The sequence below is a fragment of the Asterias rubens genome, chromosome 4 (assembly GCF_902459465.1).
Source record: "Asterias rubens chromosome 4, eAstRub1.3, whole genome shotgun sequence".
Taxonomy (NCBI): Eukaryota; Metazoa; Echinodermata; class Asteroidea; order Forcipulatida; family Asteriidae; genus Asterias; species Asterias rubens.
In genome coordinates, this window is record NC_047065.1 from 4,375,086 (window position 1) to 4,394,365 (window position 19,280).

At 39.0% G+C, this 19,280-nt stretch overlaps 1 protein-coding gene across 1 annotated transcript; it reads left to right on the forward strand.

The window, feature by feature from the left end:
• The first annotated feature begins 6,004 nt into the window (after positions 1 to 6,004).
• On the forward strand, positions 6,005 to 15,023 carry LOC117289678 (F-box only protein 31-like). Its single transcript, XM_033770907.1, has 9 exons — positions 6,005 to 6,352; positions 9,233 to 9,301; positions 9,561 to 9,637; positions 10,150 to 10,320; positions 10,986 to 11,060; positions 11,286 to 11,404; positions 12,488 to 12,641; positions 13,232 to 13,479; positions 13,946 to 15,023. The coding sequence occupies exons 1-9, from the start codon at positions 6,202 to 6,204 to the stop codon at positions 14,097 to 14,099; spliced, it is 1,218 nt and encodes a 405-aa protein (XP_033626798.1). The 5' UTR covers positions 6,005 to 6,201; the 3' UTR covers positions 14,100 to 15,023.
• The last annotated feature ends 4,257 nt before the right edge of the window (positions 15,024 to 19,280 follow it).

Here is a 19,280-nt window from a genome sequence, read left to right on the forward strand (position 1 = left end):
GTTCCCAGTCTCACACCGTGAATGCAATCACCTATACGACGAGTAGTGCAGCTCTCCTCTACCAGTAAATAATTCCAAAGGCCCACAGTCTATTGAATTTGTGGATAATAGATTCTGGAGAGCGTGCAGTGCTTCGTATAGCCCGACCTTCCCATTGAACAATGCATGACTAGCCAAGTGTGACCACTTGTTGAATAGAAGGGTATCCCAAACGGGACCGGCCATGCTGAACAATTTCAAAACAATTTTTTCGTTTTACCAGCATATAAAATAAATTATTTCTGTGGGTTAGACCTCCACATTTTTTTTTGTCACGAGAAGTTGTTTTGTCGTGGCGGGCCATTAATCACAAACTGCACGCAAACAGGAAAAATGTCTCCTCAAAAATAATTTTTTAGCAGCAGCTGTATCTAATTATATCTAGATATAATTATTACGTAAACATCTTTTGTAGGCTTAAAATGATAACACTTATTCAATGTGCATATTCTATAATCCCATAAGGTTTGGACTTTGAAATGTAAGCCCTGTGTATCAGGTTGTCTTGTGCACGTGTCTAGGTCTCATATAGGCTAGCTACAATTTCGTGAACCGCATTCACGTGTTTCTTAAATATCACTTCATAGATATTATTTTACTATTTTATAATTACTGGATGCGACATCGGGGCATAATTTGTGATGATTATGCTCCGATAATTATTAGCATGAGTATGTATTTTGCAATATTAAAGGGCTCCGACATTTGAAAAACAAAATGTATCATCAAATCATTAAATAGCTTCAAGGTTTATTTCGTATTTCTCCATCCTCACCGGGAGTAGCAACAAAGCAAAGTGTTTCGTTCCGTCAATATTCCACCAGAAACTTGTAGTGTCTTTTCGGCGTTCTCGGCCATTTTTAATTCGCCGGCATTGCCGGGCCATTTGCACTGGGGGAAGACGGAGACGAATTTACAACAACGTCATCGCTCCTAGTAGTCCCCTATGCTGCCAGGAGCAAGCCTTCTCCCCCAAAATCCAAAACCGATATCAGCTTTAGAACATAATTATTCCCATCATGTTTCTCTATCTCCATACAAAATATGAGTAACGTATGAAGCTTCATTAATTTACAAAATGTTCACAAAATGAATATCCGGGTTCCACGGCAACAGACCCATTTCTGGGTCGGCATTGACTGTTTTCGGGTCAATGAGACCCGGAATCTGAGCCAGAACCATGGGTCGTTTCGTCAGGGGACATTGGGTTGACCCTTGCTTAGTGAACGATGTAAGGCCAATAGTCGGAACAACGTGATGTGACTTTTAATATGACATATATTTTTGCAGATCAAACTAAAAATGTGTGAATTTTAAAAGTATCTATGACAAAGTTAGGGCTGCTTGTGAAAAAGTTCACAATGTATCATTGCAGGTGGGCTGTATATAGACAGAACAAACAATTAAAGATGTAGCAAAATCACAACAAAATGGCAACCGATTTCGGTTAAAAGAAAACTTCGAGCTCGAGCAAGATGGGGGGACCAGATAGCCAGCCATGTGGGATCAGCAACATGGCAAAGACATACAAAATAGCACAGTAAGGAAGAGGTCTACTTCACTTTTGTAAAGAACTGTTTTCGAGTCCCACCAAGCGTTATGTTCAATATTGTGTTTTCAGTGCCCTTTCTATATTGGGTGGGCCTAACTATACTCTTCCAAAACAAAATACATCATCCAAGTTGCGAATCATTAATCGTTTTAATAATCCAAGCCTTATGCGGTTTAGTGTTTGAAATGCTGGTAGGTTTAGAACAGCGATGTTATTACGTACGTGTTCCGTAGAAAACAATCATGTCCAAATAGTGAACGGAATTATTTACTGGTACCTATTAGAGAGTCAATAAGAGACGAGGCTGGGGCAGCTGATGTAATATCATGATGGATTGAAACATCCAAAATTGTAAATGAGCCATAGGAGAAGCAACCAGCATTTGTTAAAGACACTGGACATTATTGGTAATCGTCAAACACCAACCAGTCTTCTCACTTGCTGTATCTCAACATATGCATCAAATAACAAACCTGTGAAAATTTGAATTTAATCGTTCGTCGAAGTTGTGAGATAATAATGAAAGAAAAAACAACCTTGTGTCGCGAAGTTGTGTGCTTTAAGATACTTGATTTTGAGACCTCAAGTTCTAACTCTGAGGTCTCGAAATTAAATTCGTGGAAATTTAATTCGTTCTCGAAAACTACGTTATTGGGAGCCGTTTCTTACAATGTTTTATACTATCAACAGCTCCCCATTACTGGTTACCAAATAATTTGTTATGCTTATAATTATTTTGAGTAATTACCAATACTGACCAGTGCCTTTAGACACTAATAATATCCTTTTTTTTTCTTTACAGGAAGAGGGGTTTTTGAAGTTATGAATTCTGATACCAAAATGATGTAGCACATTATAGGGCATTCTGCAGCCAGCAACACCGGGCGAACTGGGTTATTTTACGTGTGTTAATCATACACAACACACTTTACGTCCCATCCGAAGGACGAAGTTTAAGGACACAAAGGACAACAATGTCACGATTGGACTCGAACCTATACTCTGCTGATCAAAAACACCGCAGAGTTTGCTCTTAACCGCTCGGCCACGACATTCCCTCTTAATGTCTTGAGATATTTCTTCACTTAGACTTCTTCAAATTTCCAAGTGAAATCTTTACATGAATTTAATACGTTTTGGTAATTGGAACCCACTGTCATTGTTTCAAGTTGTAGATAAAAACTAACCTTTGAAATTCCATTTCAAAAGAAGGTAGCTTGCGTTCTAGATACATTGCCGAAGGAGCGGTTATTATGTACACTGCGGGAAGAATAATCTGCAATTGGGATACACGATCTGAGAAACGTCCCTGCTAGTGACGCTTCTAAGATTAAATTATTTTGGGGATAAAAAGTGATATATTTCCACAACCGTAGTATGTACTTCGAAGTGAAAAGTTTCTCATAATGCATTTTACTATCGTACACCAAACGTATCTGGCAAATATGACACACTGTAATAACCAAAGAAAACAACTTTTGTGTACCAACAACATCTGTAGCACATTGTATACCCATGTGCTGCATAAATCATATTCAAGAGCATTTATTAACCCTCTTCAGGGCAACAGAGGTGTTTGGAGGATAACGCCTACAACACATTGATGGGCAAAAACCCATAACCCGCCCACTAACCCATAGCCCGCCCGCCCCAACTGCAAGCGGGTCAAAACATTGAACGGACAAGAGTTACTGGTACCAGGGAATCGACATACAGGAGGTGAGGGACAGCTTGTTGCATATCTCCGGCAGCTAATGATGGGCGGTCGTTATTAAGAGAAAACAATGTGTGGTGAAGAGGTTTTCAACTAGTGGTTTAATCCCAACGAGGCCTGGTTCTTGATAATTTTACCGAGACGAAGTCGAGGTAAATTATCAAGAACCAGGCCTCGGCGGGTTTGAACCACTAGTTGAAAACCGATTCAACACACTTTGATTCCATCCCATTCATAAATACCCTTTCGGTCAAAAACATCAACACTTTTTGGTCAAAAAGCATCATTATCCAAATGGAAAGCTTCGACTGATTCATCGACTCGATAAACTGTCTAAAGGTATACAAGTTTGTGGTAAAAAAAAAATACCGCGTCATCTGCAGCTGGTTTCCATGGACAAGACTCATTTCCAATGCAATACAATTTCAGCCATCTCACTTAAGAGTGTAAGATTGAATGTGAAGTGTTTTGGTTTGGACGTTCAGGGCTGAGGATTGACCCTGCTACATTTGGCGACCCACAACACTTTCCAGGACATTGAATGTTTTGTAAATGGGATATTATTTCGACAGCACTCAACTGTTAATTATTTGGCAATGCGACGAGCAAAGAGCACCTACCTCACCAAAAGTAAATAATGCAACAGAGATTGCCAGATGTGTAAAGCTATGGTAGTTACTCCAAGAATTAATTACCGTTAAACTTACAGAGCACTGGCCCAGGGGGAGCTATTGGTATACAATGTAGTTTTAGAGGAACTTTCTAAAAACCAAACATGGTGGGAAAGGCTTCAGGCACGAAGTCTTTCTCACGCATCTGAAATGTTCAATGTAATGTTCAATGTTACTTTCTTTCAACTTCGACTGTACTACCAGTTGCGCCCAAATTGGGCTATTTTGTACATAATTGTTACTAAGCCTATTTGCATATTATACATAGAGTGAGGAGACTGGTCTTCGACAATTAAAGTGGACTATGTCGTCTTAGTATGGTGTTTGAAGCTTTGCATGGTGTAGAGAATAAGCGCAACTATAAGTATAAATATTAATAGTAAACTTGCGGGTACAACCATGGGTAAAAACTCTTTTGAAGGACCGGTGGCTCTGAAAAGAGCCGGTTTACCTATGGTTGTACCCGCAAGTTTACTATTAATATTTATATTTATAGTTGCTCGTCTTCGTATGTTTTCTTCATCTGAACTGAGCACCCACCAATCTGACCAAACAGTGTGTGCACACTAAAGTAGGCTGTGTCGTTTGTGTAAAAACCTGGAGTGGGCCGGGTTGGATTGTGGGTAGGCCTAAGGCCTACATCATACAAGGATGCATGGAGACTCCTTTTATTGAGGGGAAGAGGTGTGATTTGCCCGCATTTATCATCATACCGAGTAAAAACTCAATATTCGTCTGTCCATGTTTTTGTTCTCGTGTGCCCGAACTTCCAATAGGCCCCACTATTAATTGCCTGATGGGGTTTGTTACTCTCCTCCTTCGTCAATATATAGGGATATTGGTCTGATCATACTCGCTTTATTGAATTCACGAAGAGCCTACCGTTCGAGTTGTTACGAAACATTTTTCAAATTTTGTTGTTGCACCCGAACAAAATAATAGACATTGACAACATAGGGGACCGCCAACATGGGCTATATAGATAGGTAGCTCTCAGTTGGTAGCCCTGGCGGCCTTACAATTTCGTATTTAATACAGTGTATCTGTGTACAGCGAAAGAGCTACACTGGGTGCGTTCGTTTAGCTTCCCTGGGTCGACCCCGGTGTGTGACGTGGTTTTTTTTCCAGGACAAACGTGTGCAGATAATAACCCACGTTCGTCCTGGAAAAAAACCGTCACACACCGGGGTCGACCCAGGGAAGCTATTAAACGAACGCACCCACTGTAGCCCAGTGTAGAGCGCCGGCACGGTAATCCGGAGAGGTCGTTGGTTCGAATCCAACTATTGTCTTTGTTCAACCCCATTCAAATAATTGTCCACATTAACATGGATTCGTTTTCGGTTGTGTCTTTGTGGTTTCTGGCTCACTTGTAGGCTTATGAAGTGGCTAACCCGTGTGCAAAAAAAAGTATGACAAAGTCCAAGCTGTAGTAGTCCTTAGCCCACCAGCATAAATTGCTATTGTATGATTATTTTTTAGAAAGTTAACGTTTCACTGACTTTTATGGGGGCAATTTGGCATTCAAGCGGCTCATAATTATGCTAATCTCGATGAACCTGAACGCTTTTTTGAAGACCTGTCTAGGCCTAATGTGCTTCCCGTGAGTTTATTTGTTCTTTCATTGGACTTGTGGGTGTTTGATGTTTGTGAGTTATCTCCTAGTCATGGCTGGCGTGAAGCCAGTGTTGGTGTTTTCGGCTGAACATTTCATCAACAGAGGTAGAACCTCAGCTGAGTGATCGTGAGAAACTAAATAAAACATGACCTTAATTGTTTTTAACGCCCTATACGGTAATTTGTGTTGGTGTTTAAATTAAGACGTATTCACACTTTGTATTTGTATCGTAAATGGGAGTTTCAAGTTTATATTTTACTTTATATCTATAATTAACTTCTCTCTTCTCTATTTTCTTGATGGAAACAAAACATTTTCAATGAAAGGAGTTTGCGACCTCTATTGACCAACTGCATTATTTCCAAACCTGGATAATCTTAGTCGTTGGCGGCGGGCTTGCATAAACAGTGTCGGCCGGCCACCGATTAATTTTCGTAATGTCAATTAATTTATAACCCATTCATCTTATCTCTACATAGCCGGGCTGAGATAGATTTTGACATTTTTAAATAATGTTTTCGACCAGCTAACGAAAAACAGAGATTCAAAGAGGCCGTTCCTGTGTGGTGGTGACGGCCGCCGTCGATGAACACCAGTTTTAACAACAATGACCTCGATCACCGATTTACCACCGGAGTTACTGTCTTATTTACTGTCCAAGCTACCGGGCCCAACGCTTTCCAGAGTAGCACTTGTTTGTAAACAGTTCTACGAAGCAACCAAAATAGAATCGGTTTGGCAGCATCGTTGTAAACAAGGTACACGTGGCTCATTTGAAATTCTAGCCCCATAAATAAAATAGAGCCAATGGGCCAACCCACTTTGTAATCGATCGTATAATAATGTGTAAATTGGCCCTTCCTTATTGGAGCTAGCCAATTTCTTACTTGAACTTGTAAAGAAAGTAGGCTTAATTAAAGGCAGTGGACACTGGACCCAGTAACTGGGGCGCTGTACTCCTTTTTTCGAAATGTTGACATTCTCGGTCGAACTAGCACTTAAAAAAAGAGAGGCTGGTGGTAGTTGCGATAGGGTCATTCCGTGTCAAATCAACCAGTTTTCAGAAAAGTTCCCAGGTGACCCCCTCAGATTTTGATGAAACTTCATCAGAATGATTGAATGTGGCTCAAATGAACACATACAAAAAAGCTAAGTCATACTCCATGTCGTTTGCGAGATATGACCCATTGAAATTTGGTCGAGGCGGCCATTTTGTGCTCGCGCGGGACGCGAAAAGTGATTTTTTTGATAATTTCCGACTTTGAAAGCTCATAATTTAATTATTGTACCAGGTAGAGAGCTCAAATTTGGTATTCCATCTTACTTCTTGCCAAATTTCATGAATCTGCACTCAATTTAGATGTATCTCCTTTAATTTTCTAGTTATGGTCACCTAAAACAGGCACTTTAATCAGCCAAAAATGTTTTTTTGTGATTTTTGGGGTCACCCTGTGCCCACATGAGGGGTCAAATAAATCCTATATTCCCTAGGTATTATCTATGGGTGCATGTTTATACCCATAAGCAATTATAAGCTCACCAATGCAATAATTTAGAAATAGCATGGGCCCAAAGTTGGTTCCAGCCAGAAAAAGGTCAAAAAGACCCCGCCCGTCTTGACCCCGGTTGACCCCGCGATCAATTGAAATGTTTTTTGAAATTGATACCAGTTAAACATATATATTATATCTACTTATACACCAATTTTCAGCTTTGGCACTCAACTCCTTCATGGTGTGGTGGCAATTTGAATGTTATATGTTTTTGGCACATTTTAATGTAATATCATACAGTGTACATGTACATGTACATTCATGTACACATACAATACATGGTAATATATGTTTGAAGCTTGTGTAACTTATTTTTTCTGGCTAGCAAAAAGTAACATCAACGCATTGGCATCTGTGGTGTCTGCGTGATACACAAGTACATATTTTGTTTGAGAAATGAGTGTTTGCATGTGATACACATTAGAGAAGTATTGTTCTAAAAAAGTAGTGTATGGAAAGTAATACCAGCGTTTAATATGCAAATGAGGTGACCATGTGATTGGAAAGTTTAACCAGCATAAACATAGCATGGAGGAAACAAAGGGGACTGGGGTTGGGTTAAAACCAGAGAAGAATATGACAGATAGTTAGTGTTAAGTACTGGCAGATTTAATTTGTATTGTGTGGTTTGATCCATGTTTCAAGTGAAACTACACACGGTACACTGGGGTATGGTTCCATACTGGGGTATGGTTCCAATATTTTGTGTGTGTTATGGGAGAATTTTGCAGCACTTTGTGGTACCTGCCTTAAATTATTTATTGCAGTTAAAAACATGCATCATCAACCCATTTCTAAAAACAATAACACAAATAAACTTACTTTTTTGCTAGCCAGAAAAAAATAAGTTACACAAGCTTCAAACATATTTTACCATGTATTGTACATGTGTACATGAATGTACATGTACATGTATACTGTATGATATTACATTAAAATGTGCCAAAAACATATAATATTCAAATTGCCACCACACCATGAAGGAGTTGAGTGCCAAAGCTGAAAATTGGTGTATAAGTAGATATAATATATATGTTTAACTGGTATCAATTTCAAAAAACATTTCAATTGATCGCGGGGTCAACCGGGGTCAAGACGGGCGGGGTCTTTTTGACCTTTTTCTGGCTGGAACCAACTTTGGGCCCATGCTATTTCTAAATTATTGCATTGGTGAGCTTATAATTGCTTATGGGTATAAACATGCTCCCATAGATAATACCTAGGGAATATAGGATTTATTTGACCCCTCATGTGGGCACAGGGTGACCCCAAAAATCACAAAAAACATTTTCGGCTGATTAAAGTGCCTACTTTGGGTGACCATAACTAGAAAATTAAAGGAAATACATTTAAATTGAGTGCAGATTCATGAAATTTGGCAAAAAGTAAGATGGAATACTGAATTTGAGCTCTCTACCTGGTACAAAAACTAAATTATGAGCTTTCAAAGTCGGAAATTATCAAAAAAATCACTTTTCGCGTCTCGCGCGAGCACAAAATGGCCGCCTCGGCCAAATTTCAAACGGTCATATCTCGAAAACGACATGGAATATGACTTAGCTTTTTTGTATGTGTTCATTTTTGCAACATCCAATCATTCTGATGAAGTTTCATCAAAATCTGAGAGGGTCACCTGGGGACCACTGGTTGATTTGACACGGAATGACCCGATAATGAACCCTCCTGCCGACAGCGAAGCCGGATCGAGGCAGGAGGGTTACGTTATGGCAACTAGGCTGGTGGAAGTTGGGGGGCATTTGGCGAAACATCGCTGTTTATTATAAATTAGTTATTACTTTGTTGGCTTTTGTCTTTTTAGTTAGAAGAGTAAAGAAATATTGATCTTGCTTCGGGACTTGTACTTATTTTCATATAATTTTTACATTTTATTCCTCCTTTACCCTGGATGGTGAGACCTGTTTTAATTGAATCCCCATTGGTCTATTATCTTGCATCTATCTAGGGGTCAAGATGGTTGTCGCCAATTTTATGCAGACCAAAGTGCACTACATTTCAAATCCTCGTGTCTTCTTATGCCATTGATAATGAATATGAAAGTTTATTGATTGATTTCTGTTATTAAAGATTACAGTTTCACTGAGGAGAATCTACGAGGATGGATGTTTGAATCTTACAGGATTGTTTACTCAAAAGGTTTGTTTTCTGCGACTTGTTGGGGTTTGTTTTTTATCTTGTATCAACACTTGTACCATGTCTTTTGTGTCAAGCTTTCCAGCTTGCATATTTCAATTAGTTGCCCTCTACGATTGCGGCTTTAAATGCAAGGGTTCTAAAAACAGACAGTTGATATGGTGGGCGGGGCTAACTCAGTCACTTGCATTGAGGGAAACACGAATATCAATTTTAGATAAATTTCTCTTTGCGTTTCTCCCTTCTTTTTTTGTTACCTCAGTATTGTATCCTTATGGTCACATTATTGGAGTGTGGCAGCCACAGATAGGACCCTATGGTGGACTTGTTACCATTAAGGTAAATAGTGAATCAACCTTGCATAGAGTTTCTGTAATTTGATGGCTATTTGCTGGTGGGATTGTAAGCACTAGCCGCACCTCCATACTGTAGCACCAGATACTAAGTTTTGTATGGCCCCTAATACCTGAAACCTGTTTGGCATTGGTTGAACCATAGAGAAAGGATGGTTGAACCCATCTGGAGCCCCCATTTGTATGGCTTTCATGCTCATTGAAACACATAAACCTCTCCACCACAATGTAAGTGAAGAGGTCACACGTGCCATGAATATTCATTAACGTGCTTATTCTTGTGATGGGCCAATTGGCCTGTTAGCCAATTAGAACCCTGATTAAAACAAAAATGCTCGCATGTTTTATAACCAATTATTTAGTTGATACTCAAACATACAACCTTTCTAATTTCATTGGCATGTGAACGTTAATTTTGAACCCATTTTCCAAATATGGGCAATGCATCTTTTAAACAATTCTAACCAAACTTAATTCAAAAACATTTTCTACCCCTAGATTCTTGATGGTGCTATTCGGGGGACACAGTATCTGCCACCGGTCGACCCCAAAGTGTGTATGCCACTACGGGTCAAGGAACTGTTCCAGATACAACTAAGCTGTGAAGGTTATGCACAGGTTGAGTGTCTGAAGGGACCCAATGGGCCTCACAAGCTACAGATATTACCAGTGAGTCAGAAACATGTTTTAAAGGGAAGGTACACATTTGCTAATTGTCAAAGACCAGTGTCCTCACTTGGTGTATCCCATCATAAGCATAAAATAACAAGCCTGTGAAAATTTGGGCTCAATTGGTCATCAAAGTTGCGAGGTAATGATGAAATAAGAAAACATCATTGTCACACGAAGTTGTGTGCGTTTAGATTGTTGATTTCGAGACCTCAAGTTCTAAATCTGAGGTCTCGAAATCAAATTGGTGAAAAATTACTTCTTTCTCGAAAACTATGGCACTTCAGAGGGAGCCATTTTTCACAATGTTTTATACTACCAACCTCCCCCATTACTCGTCACCAAGAAAGGTTTTATGCTAATAGTTATTTTGAGTAATTACCAATAGTGTCCACTGCCTTTAACAGCTATATCTATCTATCCATATGTCTATCTACAATAATACTTGTCAAAGCCTTTTCAGCAGCATCTGTACAAGTAAGAAGACGATCAAGAAATTTTAGTTTAAGATGTGGGAGGAACGCCCCAGGGAATTATTAAAGGGAAATTCCCTGCAGTCAGGTAGGGACTGAAAAGCCAATCCTATAGTGCCCCTGGTAGGAATCGAATCAGGGTCCCAGAGGTGGACTAATAAACCCTGGTTTTTTTTCAAATCCTGATGACAGGGCAACTCTGAGGGGGAGTTCGTTCTGAAGTGTTGTAAACCAGAGAAGCATAGATACCACGAGAGCAGGCAAGAAGTAAGTCAAGATATTGAACAAAAACTATTGTTATTTCATGAGATCACAGCATGAAAAAGAAAGATCACTTAAGTTCTAACTCAAGATAGGATTAATCCTAGCAGTTCGTGAAATCGGCTGCTGTGCAGACACTTAACAATTATAACTGCATCCTTCGAATATGTGATGTAAAGCTGTAGTTCCTGTTTATTGTGTATTGTTTCTTTCCATACTTTGTCTTTGAAGGAGCTACAGGAATGGATTCGTGAAGAGATCGGAGCTCAAGATGGAGAGCTGTTACTATTCAACTATGACCATCATATAGAACTGCTTCGCATCAAATATATCATTCTCAATCAATATGAGTAAGTCTACTGCACTCTATTTTAATCAAAATTACTTGTTTTTATACAGCGCTTTACTTAGGGGTGTCTCAAACAAAGCATGGTATACTATAGATGTCATTGCATGGGACTGTCATATATTTTTTGGTATATATGTCTTTATACATCCATAAGGGCAAACGCCAATAACAAAATGGAGATGGGAAGAAATGTATGTTTAGATGTGGGAGGAAAATCCTAATGGGTAAAACCCATGCAATCACAGGTTGGGGACTAAAAACCTGACCTACATGCAAGGGTCTGGTCTGAGATTGGATTCGAAACTGGTCTCTAGAGGTGAAAGGAGGGGAAAGAAACCACCTGAGCCAACTTTATGTAACACCTTATACGGTTTACAAGGTGCCGCTACGGCACATTCAGCAGCCACTGCTATAAATAACGTATGTGCACTCCACAACACACAGAACTTACTGCTGTAAAGTTCAATCCAAAGGATGAAGCCATTCTGGTCAAGTGTCAAAACCAGGACTGGAACCTACTCTCTGGGAACCTGAGAGGGCTGAGACAGTATTGTGTTGGATTTACCCCTTAGCGCTAAGTTAAGCAAAGTTTGAGGAATGGTCAAAGTTTGTCGAGTAAACAACAATAAATTACAAAGTAAAATTGTAAAGTGCCTTGATCTAGCTACTAGTAGGGTGTCATGGCCGAGTGGTTAAGAGCATCAAATTCAAGTTCTGGTGGTCGAGTCATCAGAGCGTTGGCTTGAATCCCGGTCATGAAACTTGTGTCATTGAGCAAGATGCTTAACTATAATTACTTCTCTTCACTAAGGGGTATAATTTCAATTTGGTACCTGCAAGGTTAGAGTTTGACATTGTGTTTAAAAAGCCTTTGGAGCCAAGGCATCTCAGGGTCTCAGCACCCCTGGGTGCTGAGAAAGATTAAGGAATGTTATTGGCCAAATGACCGGGCACTAATGTAAAGCGCATTGATACAGTATTGCAAAATGCATTATATAAGAACAATTTATTACTATAAGAAACATGAACAAAAATGTACTAATTGGGATCACTCATTGGTCTTTTCTGGATTTTTTTGTTACAGTGGAAACTGTGCCTTCCAGAAACTTCATCTTCCCGGCCCCTTAGACAATGTCCCAATTCAGCCAGGCTTATTCAAGGGAACCTACGGGGGACATGGCATTGAGATAATCAGTCTCAAGTATGAAGAGGACAAGCTACGAGGATACAAGGTCACTGTAAGTACACATTTGGTGGTGTGAACAGTCTAAATGCCCAGTCCCACTGCAGCGATAACAAGAACGATAACGACGCAAAGAGAACGCATTCCATTGGTTGAATAGGCGTGTGCGTATTCTGCGTGGAACAACTCAACCAATAGAATGCATTCTCTCTGCGTCGTGATCGTTACCTTTTTCATTGTCGCTGCAGTGTGACTCGGCCTTAAAGTATACTGCAACAGTACACATTGAGTTGACTTATTAATGTATCAGCCTCAAGTGTTGTGTTTATTCAACCATGTCACACGACATTGGTTTTGACTTGGTTGGAAGCTGAACCGCAGTGAAGTTGTTTTTTCTGTAACTGCACCTGTTTTTTTTTACGAAGAAGGGTGTCCTGCCCATTTGCAACATGGAACCCCAGAAAAGCCCTGGGAAAATATATATGCAAGGACATGAAAAGACCAACTGGACAGGATTTAAAAAGCCCAGCCAACATGACAAAACTAGCCAAGGTGGCAACACAACGGTTGTGGGTGTCCAATGAATAATGTATTTAATCCGCAAGTGATAACGTGAAATAAACTTACAGTTGTTTTTTTACCCAGGGAGACCCCAATGTACCAGCCTGTCAGCTCAGCCTCGAGGTACACCTCGATGAGGCCATGGTCTTAACCAAAGATGATCAACAGACTTTAGCCTCAATAGAGGCCATTGAAAAAGAGAAAGTGGTCGTCCCTCAGGAGAAAGATTTGCCCAACAGTCAGCCATTTGTGAATCCAGTAGGGGTTCACGATCATGGTATGGCTGATGTCTCTGCTAAATTAAACATGCCGTTGAAAAGATGCAAGAGAAGGTATGTCAGCATTATCCTTTTACCAGTTCGGGTCGGTATTTCCCCACCCCCCCCCCCCCCAAAAAAAAAAAAACCTGCCCACCTACGCCATTGTTTTTCAGAATATTTTGGAGCTTCTGGAGTAGTTGTTTCCTTTAAAAATGTCGTGACACTTGTGTTCCTTTTGTGTTCCCGATTAAGACACTTTAACAATAATTACTTCTCTCCACCCAGAGGGTAATGGGTACCTGTGTGGGCAGAGAAGGTTCTTGTGATTGATTCAGCTTAATAGCGCATATTATGTGTTGCGCAGTCTGTATACTCCCCAGGGAGCTGAGATCAATTATAAATAAGGAATGAATTAAATGTCCCAGTGACCAGGGGTCATAAGGTTGGAAGCACGTTGAGACGCCCTTCGGGTGTGTAAAAGGCTATATACAAGACAACAAACTATTATTTTTATTAACCCTCCTTACCCCTCCAACAGGTATTACGGCACAGGTCTTATCGCTATGCATGGTTTCCGTAATTCATCCCGCACACCGTGTCACTTCATCCTCTTCCATGAAAACGTCTTTGCTCTTCTCTGGTTGGAGCTTCACTCCATCAGCATCTTTCACAGGGTCTGCGAACCAATATGAACACATCAGGGCCAATTTCATAGAGCTCCTTAATCGCCGATTTTGTTCTTAAGGCCGAGGCACACTGCAGCGATAACAAAAACGATAACGATCACGGTGCAAAGGGAACACATTCGATTGGTTGAATTACTCCAAGCAGAAAACGCACATGCTCATTAAACCAATAGAATGCATATTCCCTTTGCGTCATGATTGTTATCGTTTTTAATTTCCATTTCATAGCGCTGCTTATCATAAGCACACGAAAAGGCATGATAACCTTCCGGTGTTTTTGAAAGGCGTAACCATGCAAGTTCATGTTGGAAGCGCCAGGTAACTGCTTATGCTTGCACATTAGCAACACTTTTCTGCTAAAGTACAGTAAGCACGAAATGTTCTTACTGTTAAGCAGCGCTATGAAATTGGCCAAGAAATTCGTAATGATTAATGAGTCATTTGATTATTTTGCAAGTGAATAGTTTAAATGTACCACCCACAGGTAATTTTATTCTGATAATTAACAAATATACAGGATTTAGGCAATGCATGGTGAGGTATCAATGTGTGTTTTGTTTGCGTTTTGTGGTGTTACCTCAAACCATTTATACATTTTAACAAAAAATAGTGATATTTTGTTTTGTTTGGGCAAGGCATGAAGATGTCAGTGATGCAGACTTAGGGTACAGGGGGTGTTCTCAAGCCTTCAAAATCAAGCAAAATCTTCCCTTTGATTTTTATGGGCCAGCCAGATTTAAGTTTTAGGAATGGTGTAGGCCAGTAGAATTGGGTTTTGATTTATAGATTAGGCGCATGATATTTGCAAGGTCACGTGAGAGCTTGGTCTACCAAGCTGCTCCAAGGACGGGCCGTTATAAAAGCAGTGGACACTATTGGTTATTACTCAAAATAATTATTAGCATAAAACCGTACATGGTAACGAGTAATGGGGAGAGGTTGATGGTACAAAACATTGTGAGAAACGGCTCCCTCTGAAGTGACATAGTTTTCGAGTAAGAAGTAATTTTCCACGAATTTGATTTTGAGACCTCAAGTTTAGAATTTGAGGTCTCGAAATCAAGCATCTGAAAGCACACAACTTCGTGTGACAAGGTTGTTTTTTCGTTCATTATTATCTCGCAACTTGACGACCGATTGAGCCCAAATGTTCACAGGTTTGTTATTTTATGTATATGTTGAGATACACCAAGTGAGAAGACTGGTCTTTGACAATTACCAATAGTGTCCACTGTCTTTAACTGGAGGAGATGACTGCCAGTGCAACCCAGTCATTTTTCATCAGCATGTTAGGCTACTTATTATGTGTTAATTTCCCCTATCCTGTATTTGTGTTGCTTTAAATTATTATTTTTGTGTGTGTATATTTTGACTCTTGTAAATGAATTATAATTGCTGGTGCTAATTTATCTCCACCTGTCTCTGTCGTGGCTGATGCTTTTTAGACGTTAATGGTTAAGCCGCATGTAACACCATATTGCTCTTCTTGTTTTTTTAACGCCTGAACAAAACTACTCCTCGATTTACTTCCATTTTACTGTAACATTGCGCTTCTTCCTTCACAATTTCTTTGGTCCTAACTTGACATTATACCCGTTTGAATGTTCCCGGAGCAAACAAAGTTCCAAGTCAAAAAGTTAAGTGTAGCTGGGCAAATGAATTTTAACAATCTTCCTAGAGAATATGTTTATCTACATTTTGTTCGACAGTTCTAAGGCCTTACCTAGACCCAGTGACTGGGCGCTAGATTCCTTTTTTCAAAATTTTGACATGACCGATAATGTCAAAATTTCAAAAAAAAGGAATCTAGCGCCCCAGTCAGTGGGTCTAGGCCTTACCTTTTTCCATGTTAATTGCTTTCATGTGCTTTATGATCTTGATAGAATAGTGATTTTAATTGGTATGTTATGTTAACCCTAAATCATGAACCATGTGCAATTTATGCATTTTCTTACCTAAAATTCACTTTTTCTGTGAAAGTATATAATCTTTTATATCTGGACAATTATGAATTGGCAGAGTGTAAAAAAATTAATTATAAAAGTGTCAATCAATTATCATGAACATAAATACTATGACTTAATTACTATTACACTTGCTATTTATCCATGTGAGTCCATTTTGGATGATGAGACCTACTTGTATTGCACCTTGCCATCAGGGTTGCAAGAAGCTGTGGAGTAATTTTCAGCCGACTTTTACAGATTTGCCCCAGAAAATGCTGTAATGGCCTACATCTATGTATTTTACTAGAAAAACATTTTAGCCAATTTGGATAAAAGCCTATTTTCGTTACTACAAAAATGAAGTTAGGCCTTTACAAATAGCACCGAGTAGGTACACTATCCCTGTAAGTAAACTAATACCTTACTTGGTGTAGGTTAGTTTGGCCACTTCCCTTCAGGTAGATCTGTTTTAGTGGTTCCTTTTCTCCTGACACATAAGTTTTTCATCAAAAACACTGTCTTCTGTAAAGGCAAGAGAATAAAAAAAATGAAAATACTTACTTAATTGAATGAGAATATTGTCAAAGGTTAGTTATTTTAGTTGATTTTAAGTTTTGACTGGATTTTTTATTTTTTTTTAAGTTTGTCAATACCTTAGGGTGGTCCTACATGTATTTATTTTTTAGCAAAATCTATGTATTATAAGTAATTAAATATTTATTAATGCACACAATTTTCTTTCCCTGTGTATTGCTTAATTTCAAAGGGCATTATTATTTACTTTGCAACAAAAGTATTCAAGGTAAAAAAAAGAACATTTGTCTGTAGGATTTGTGCTTTGACATATTAAAACCATTATCAACGAGTTTGACTGCATGACTTGTAATCACAAGGTTGTGGGTTCGAATCCAACCAAAGCTAACTGCTGTTTTCACAATGACTAGAATGAGATTGCCATCTAGTTACTAAATCAAAATTTATTGATTTGTGCTACTCACAGTTATAGAAGTGCAATCAATGTTTGTGTGGGCGAGATTGGCTGTTGCAAGCTTGGTGTTGTATTCCCTTGTGTGAGACTGCCTGGTTCCCAGGACAGGAAGATCAAACGGTTTCACTGCAAAAGGCCTACTTTTAAAGGCAGTGGATACTATTGGTAATTGTCAAAGACTAGCCTTCAAAGTTGGTGTATTTTAACATATGCATAAAATAACAAACCTGTGAAAATTTGAGCTCCATTGGTCATCGAAGTTGCGAGATAATAATGAAAGTAAAAATAACCCTTGTCACACGAAGTTTTGTGCGTTTAGATGGTTGATTTCGAGACCTCAAGTTCTAAATCTGAGGTCTCGAAATCAAATTCGTGGAAAATTACTTCTTTCGAAAACTATGGCACTTCTTAGGAAGCCGTTTCTTACAATGTTTTATACCATCAACCTCTCCCTATTACCGATTACCAAGTAAGGTTTTATGCTAATAATTATTTTACCGATTACCAAGTAAGGTTTTATGCTAATAATTATTTTGAGTAATTACCAATAGTGTCCAGTGCCTTTAAGTCAGAATAATTTCTTCAGATACTTCAGAGAATTAATTGTTTCCATTTTGGTGAATCTATGATAACATTGAGGAAATGATGATCACTAAATCACCAATATAAATAGAGAAAGTTCCAGAGGAAACAAGTTTCATAAGTATCTAACATGCAATTATAAAATGAAACCTTTTTAAGTAAAGTTTTGTATTTTTTTTACTTTATTTTGTATTATTATTTGTGATTCAGCTCTTGTTGTTGGCTCAATGAAATATCTCTGAAAAATAGTATTAATGAAATCGAACCAAAATGCACTTTTTCTAGAGGTCAATTTCAATCTTGTTTCGTCAATAAATTATGTATGACAAATACACTGAATACATTTTGATTTGACTCACAACAATCATTTCCATACTTCTAGGCCTAGAATTATACACAGATGCCGGCCCCGGTCTACCTCAGTAATTTCACCATTTTTTGAACGGAAGTGCCCTTTTGCAAAATGGTAAAGCCTTGCCTCAGTTTCATAAAGCCTGTAAGCACAAACATTTGCTTAGCATGACATTTCTACCTTGGTAAAAACAGGATTAACAACCAAATTTTCATTTGTTGCATATTGCTTGATATACTGGTATTAAGCTGTTTGCTAAATCCTGAAAATCACGTGGAAATTTGGTTGGTTATAGTCCTGTTTTTACAAAGAAAGAAATTTCACGCTAAGCAAATTTTTGTGCTTGCAGGCTTCATGAAATTGGGCTGTGTTTGTTGTTTTTGCTGATTTAAGCCCCCAAAACAAACTTATTTCACATTTAAATAGCTGGGGGTTTTTTCGTTTTTTTTTTTTTAAAGTTCGCTTAACAAAAGCCAACAAGTCGGTGGTGATGATCCCAACATTATCTCGTCCATGTACAAATAATTTTAAATAAACAGCATCTTCTGTATATATACATACACATAATAATATACATAATATATACATAATATATTTGAATGATGGGCGTGAAAGGCAGTTTACCCGAGTGATACATTTTGATAGATAACACTATTATAATATTAGTCAAGAGAAGAAATTCTCAGTCAGTAGTAGGGCTTTTAGCACCCCAATTTCATAGGCCGTGTGCTATGCCTAGTAATGCCCTAATTCTACCTCCATGGTAATGCCATCTGAATTTTAGTTTTTTAGTTTTTTTTGTCTGACATTCCCGAGTTTATATGGTGCCGACATTCTTGGTGCCGAGTGGGTGCCGAGATTGCAAGGTGCCGAGTTTGCAGGTGCCGAGTTTGCGAGGTGCCGAAGTGTCCGGATACCTCTTGTTGCCTTTCGTTTGCATAGACCTTTTCGCAAATTAATACCGGGGCGCGCGCGTAAAGCTAGGATTAGGTTCATAGACCTTTTCGCAAACACTGGGGCGCGCGCGTAAAGCTTGGAATTAGGTGCATTGTGGTCTAGCTGGTATCCAAATTTGATCCATATCTATCCCACAATGCACCTCATTCAAGAGTCTGCGCTTGCGCATTGGTATTTGCGATAAGGTCTATTGTGGTCTTGCTGCTGGTATCCAAATTTGATCCATATCTACCATCCCACAATGCACCTCATTCAAGAGTCTGCGCTTGCGCATTGGTATTTGCGATAAGGTCTATTGTGGTCTTGCTGCTGGTATCCAAATTTGATCCATATATATCCCACAATGCACCTCATTCAATGCG

Coding starts and splice junctions, on each gene's coding strand:
- LOC117289678 (XM_033770907.1), top strand. CDS start 6,202: ATGACCTCGATCACCGATTTACCACCGGAGTTACTGTCTTATTTACTG. Junction 11,061..11,285: donor ACCACGAGAGCAGGCAAGAA/GTAAGTCAAGAT, acceptor TTGTCTTTGAAG/GAGCTACAGGAATGGATTCG. Junction 11,405..12,487: donor ATCATTCTCAATCAATATGA/GTAAGTCTACTG, acceptor TTTTTGTTACAG/TGGAAACTGTGCCTTCCAGA.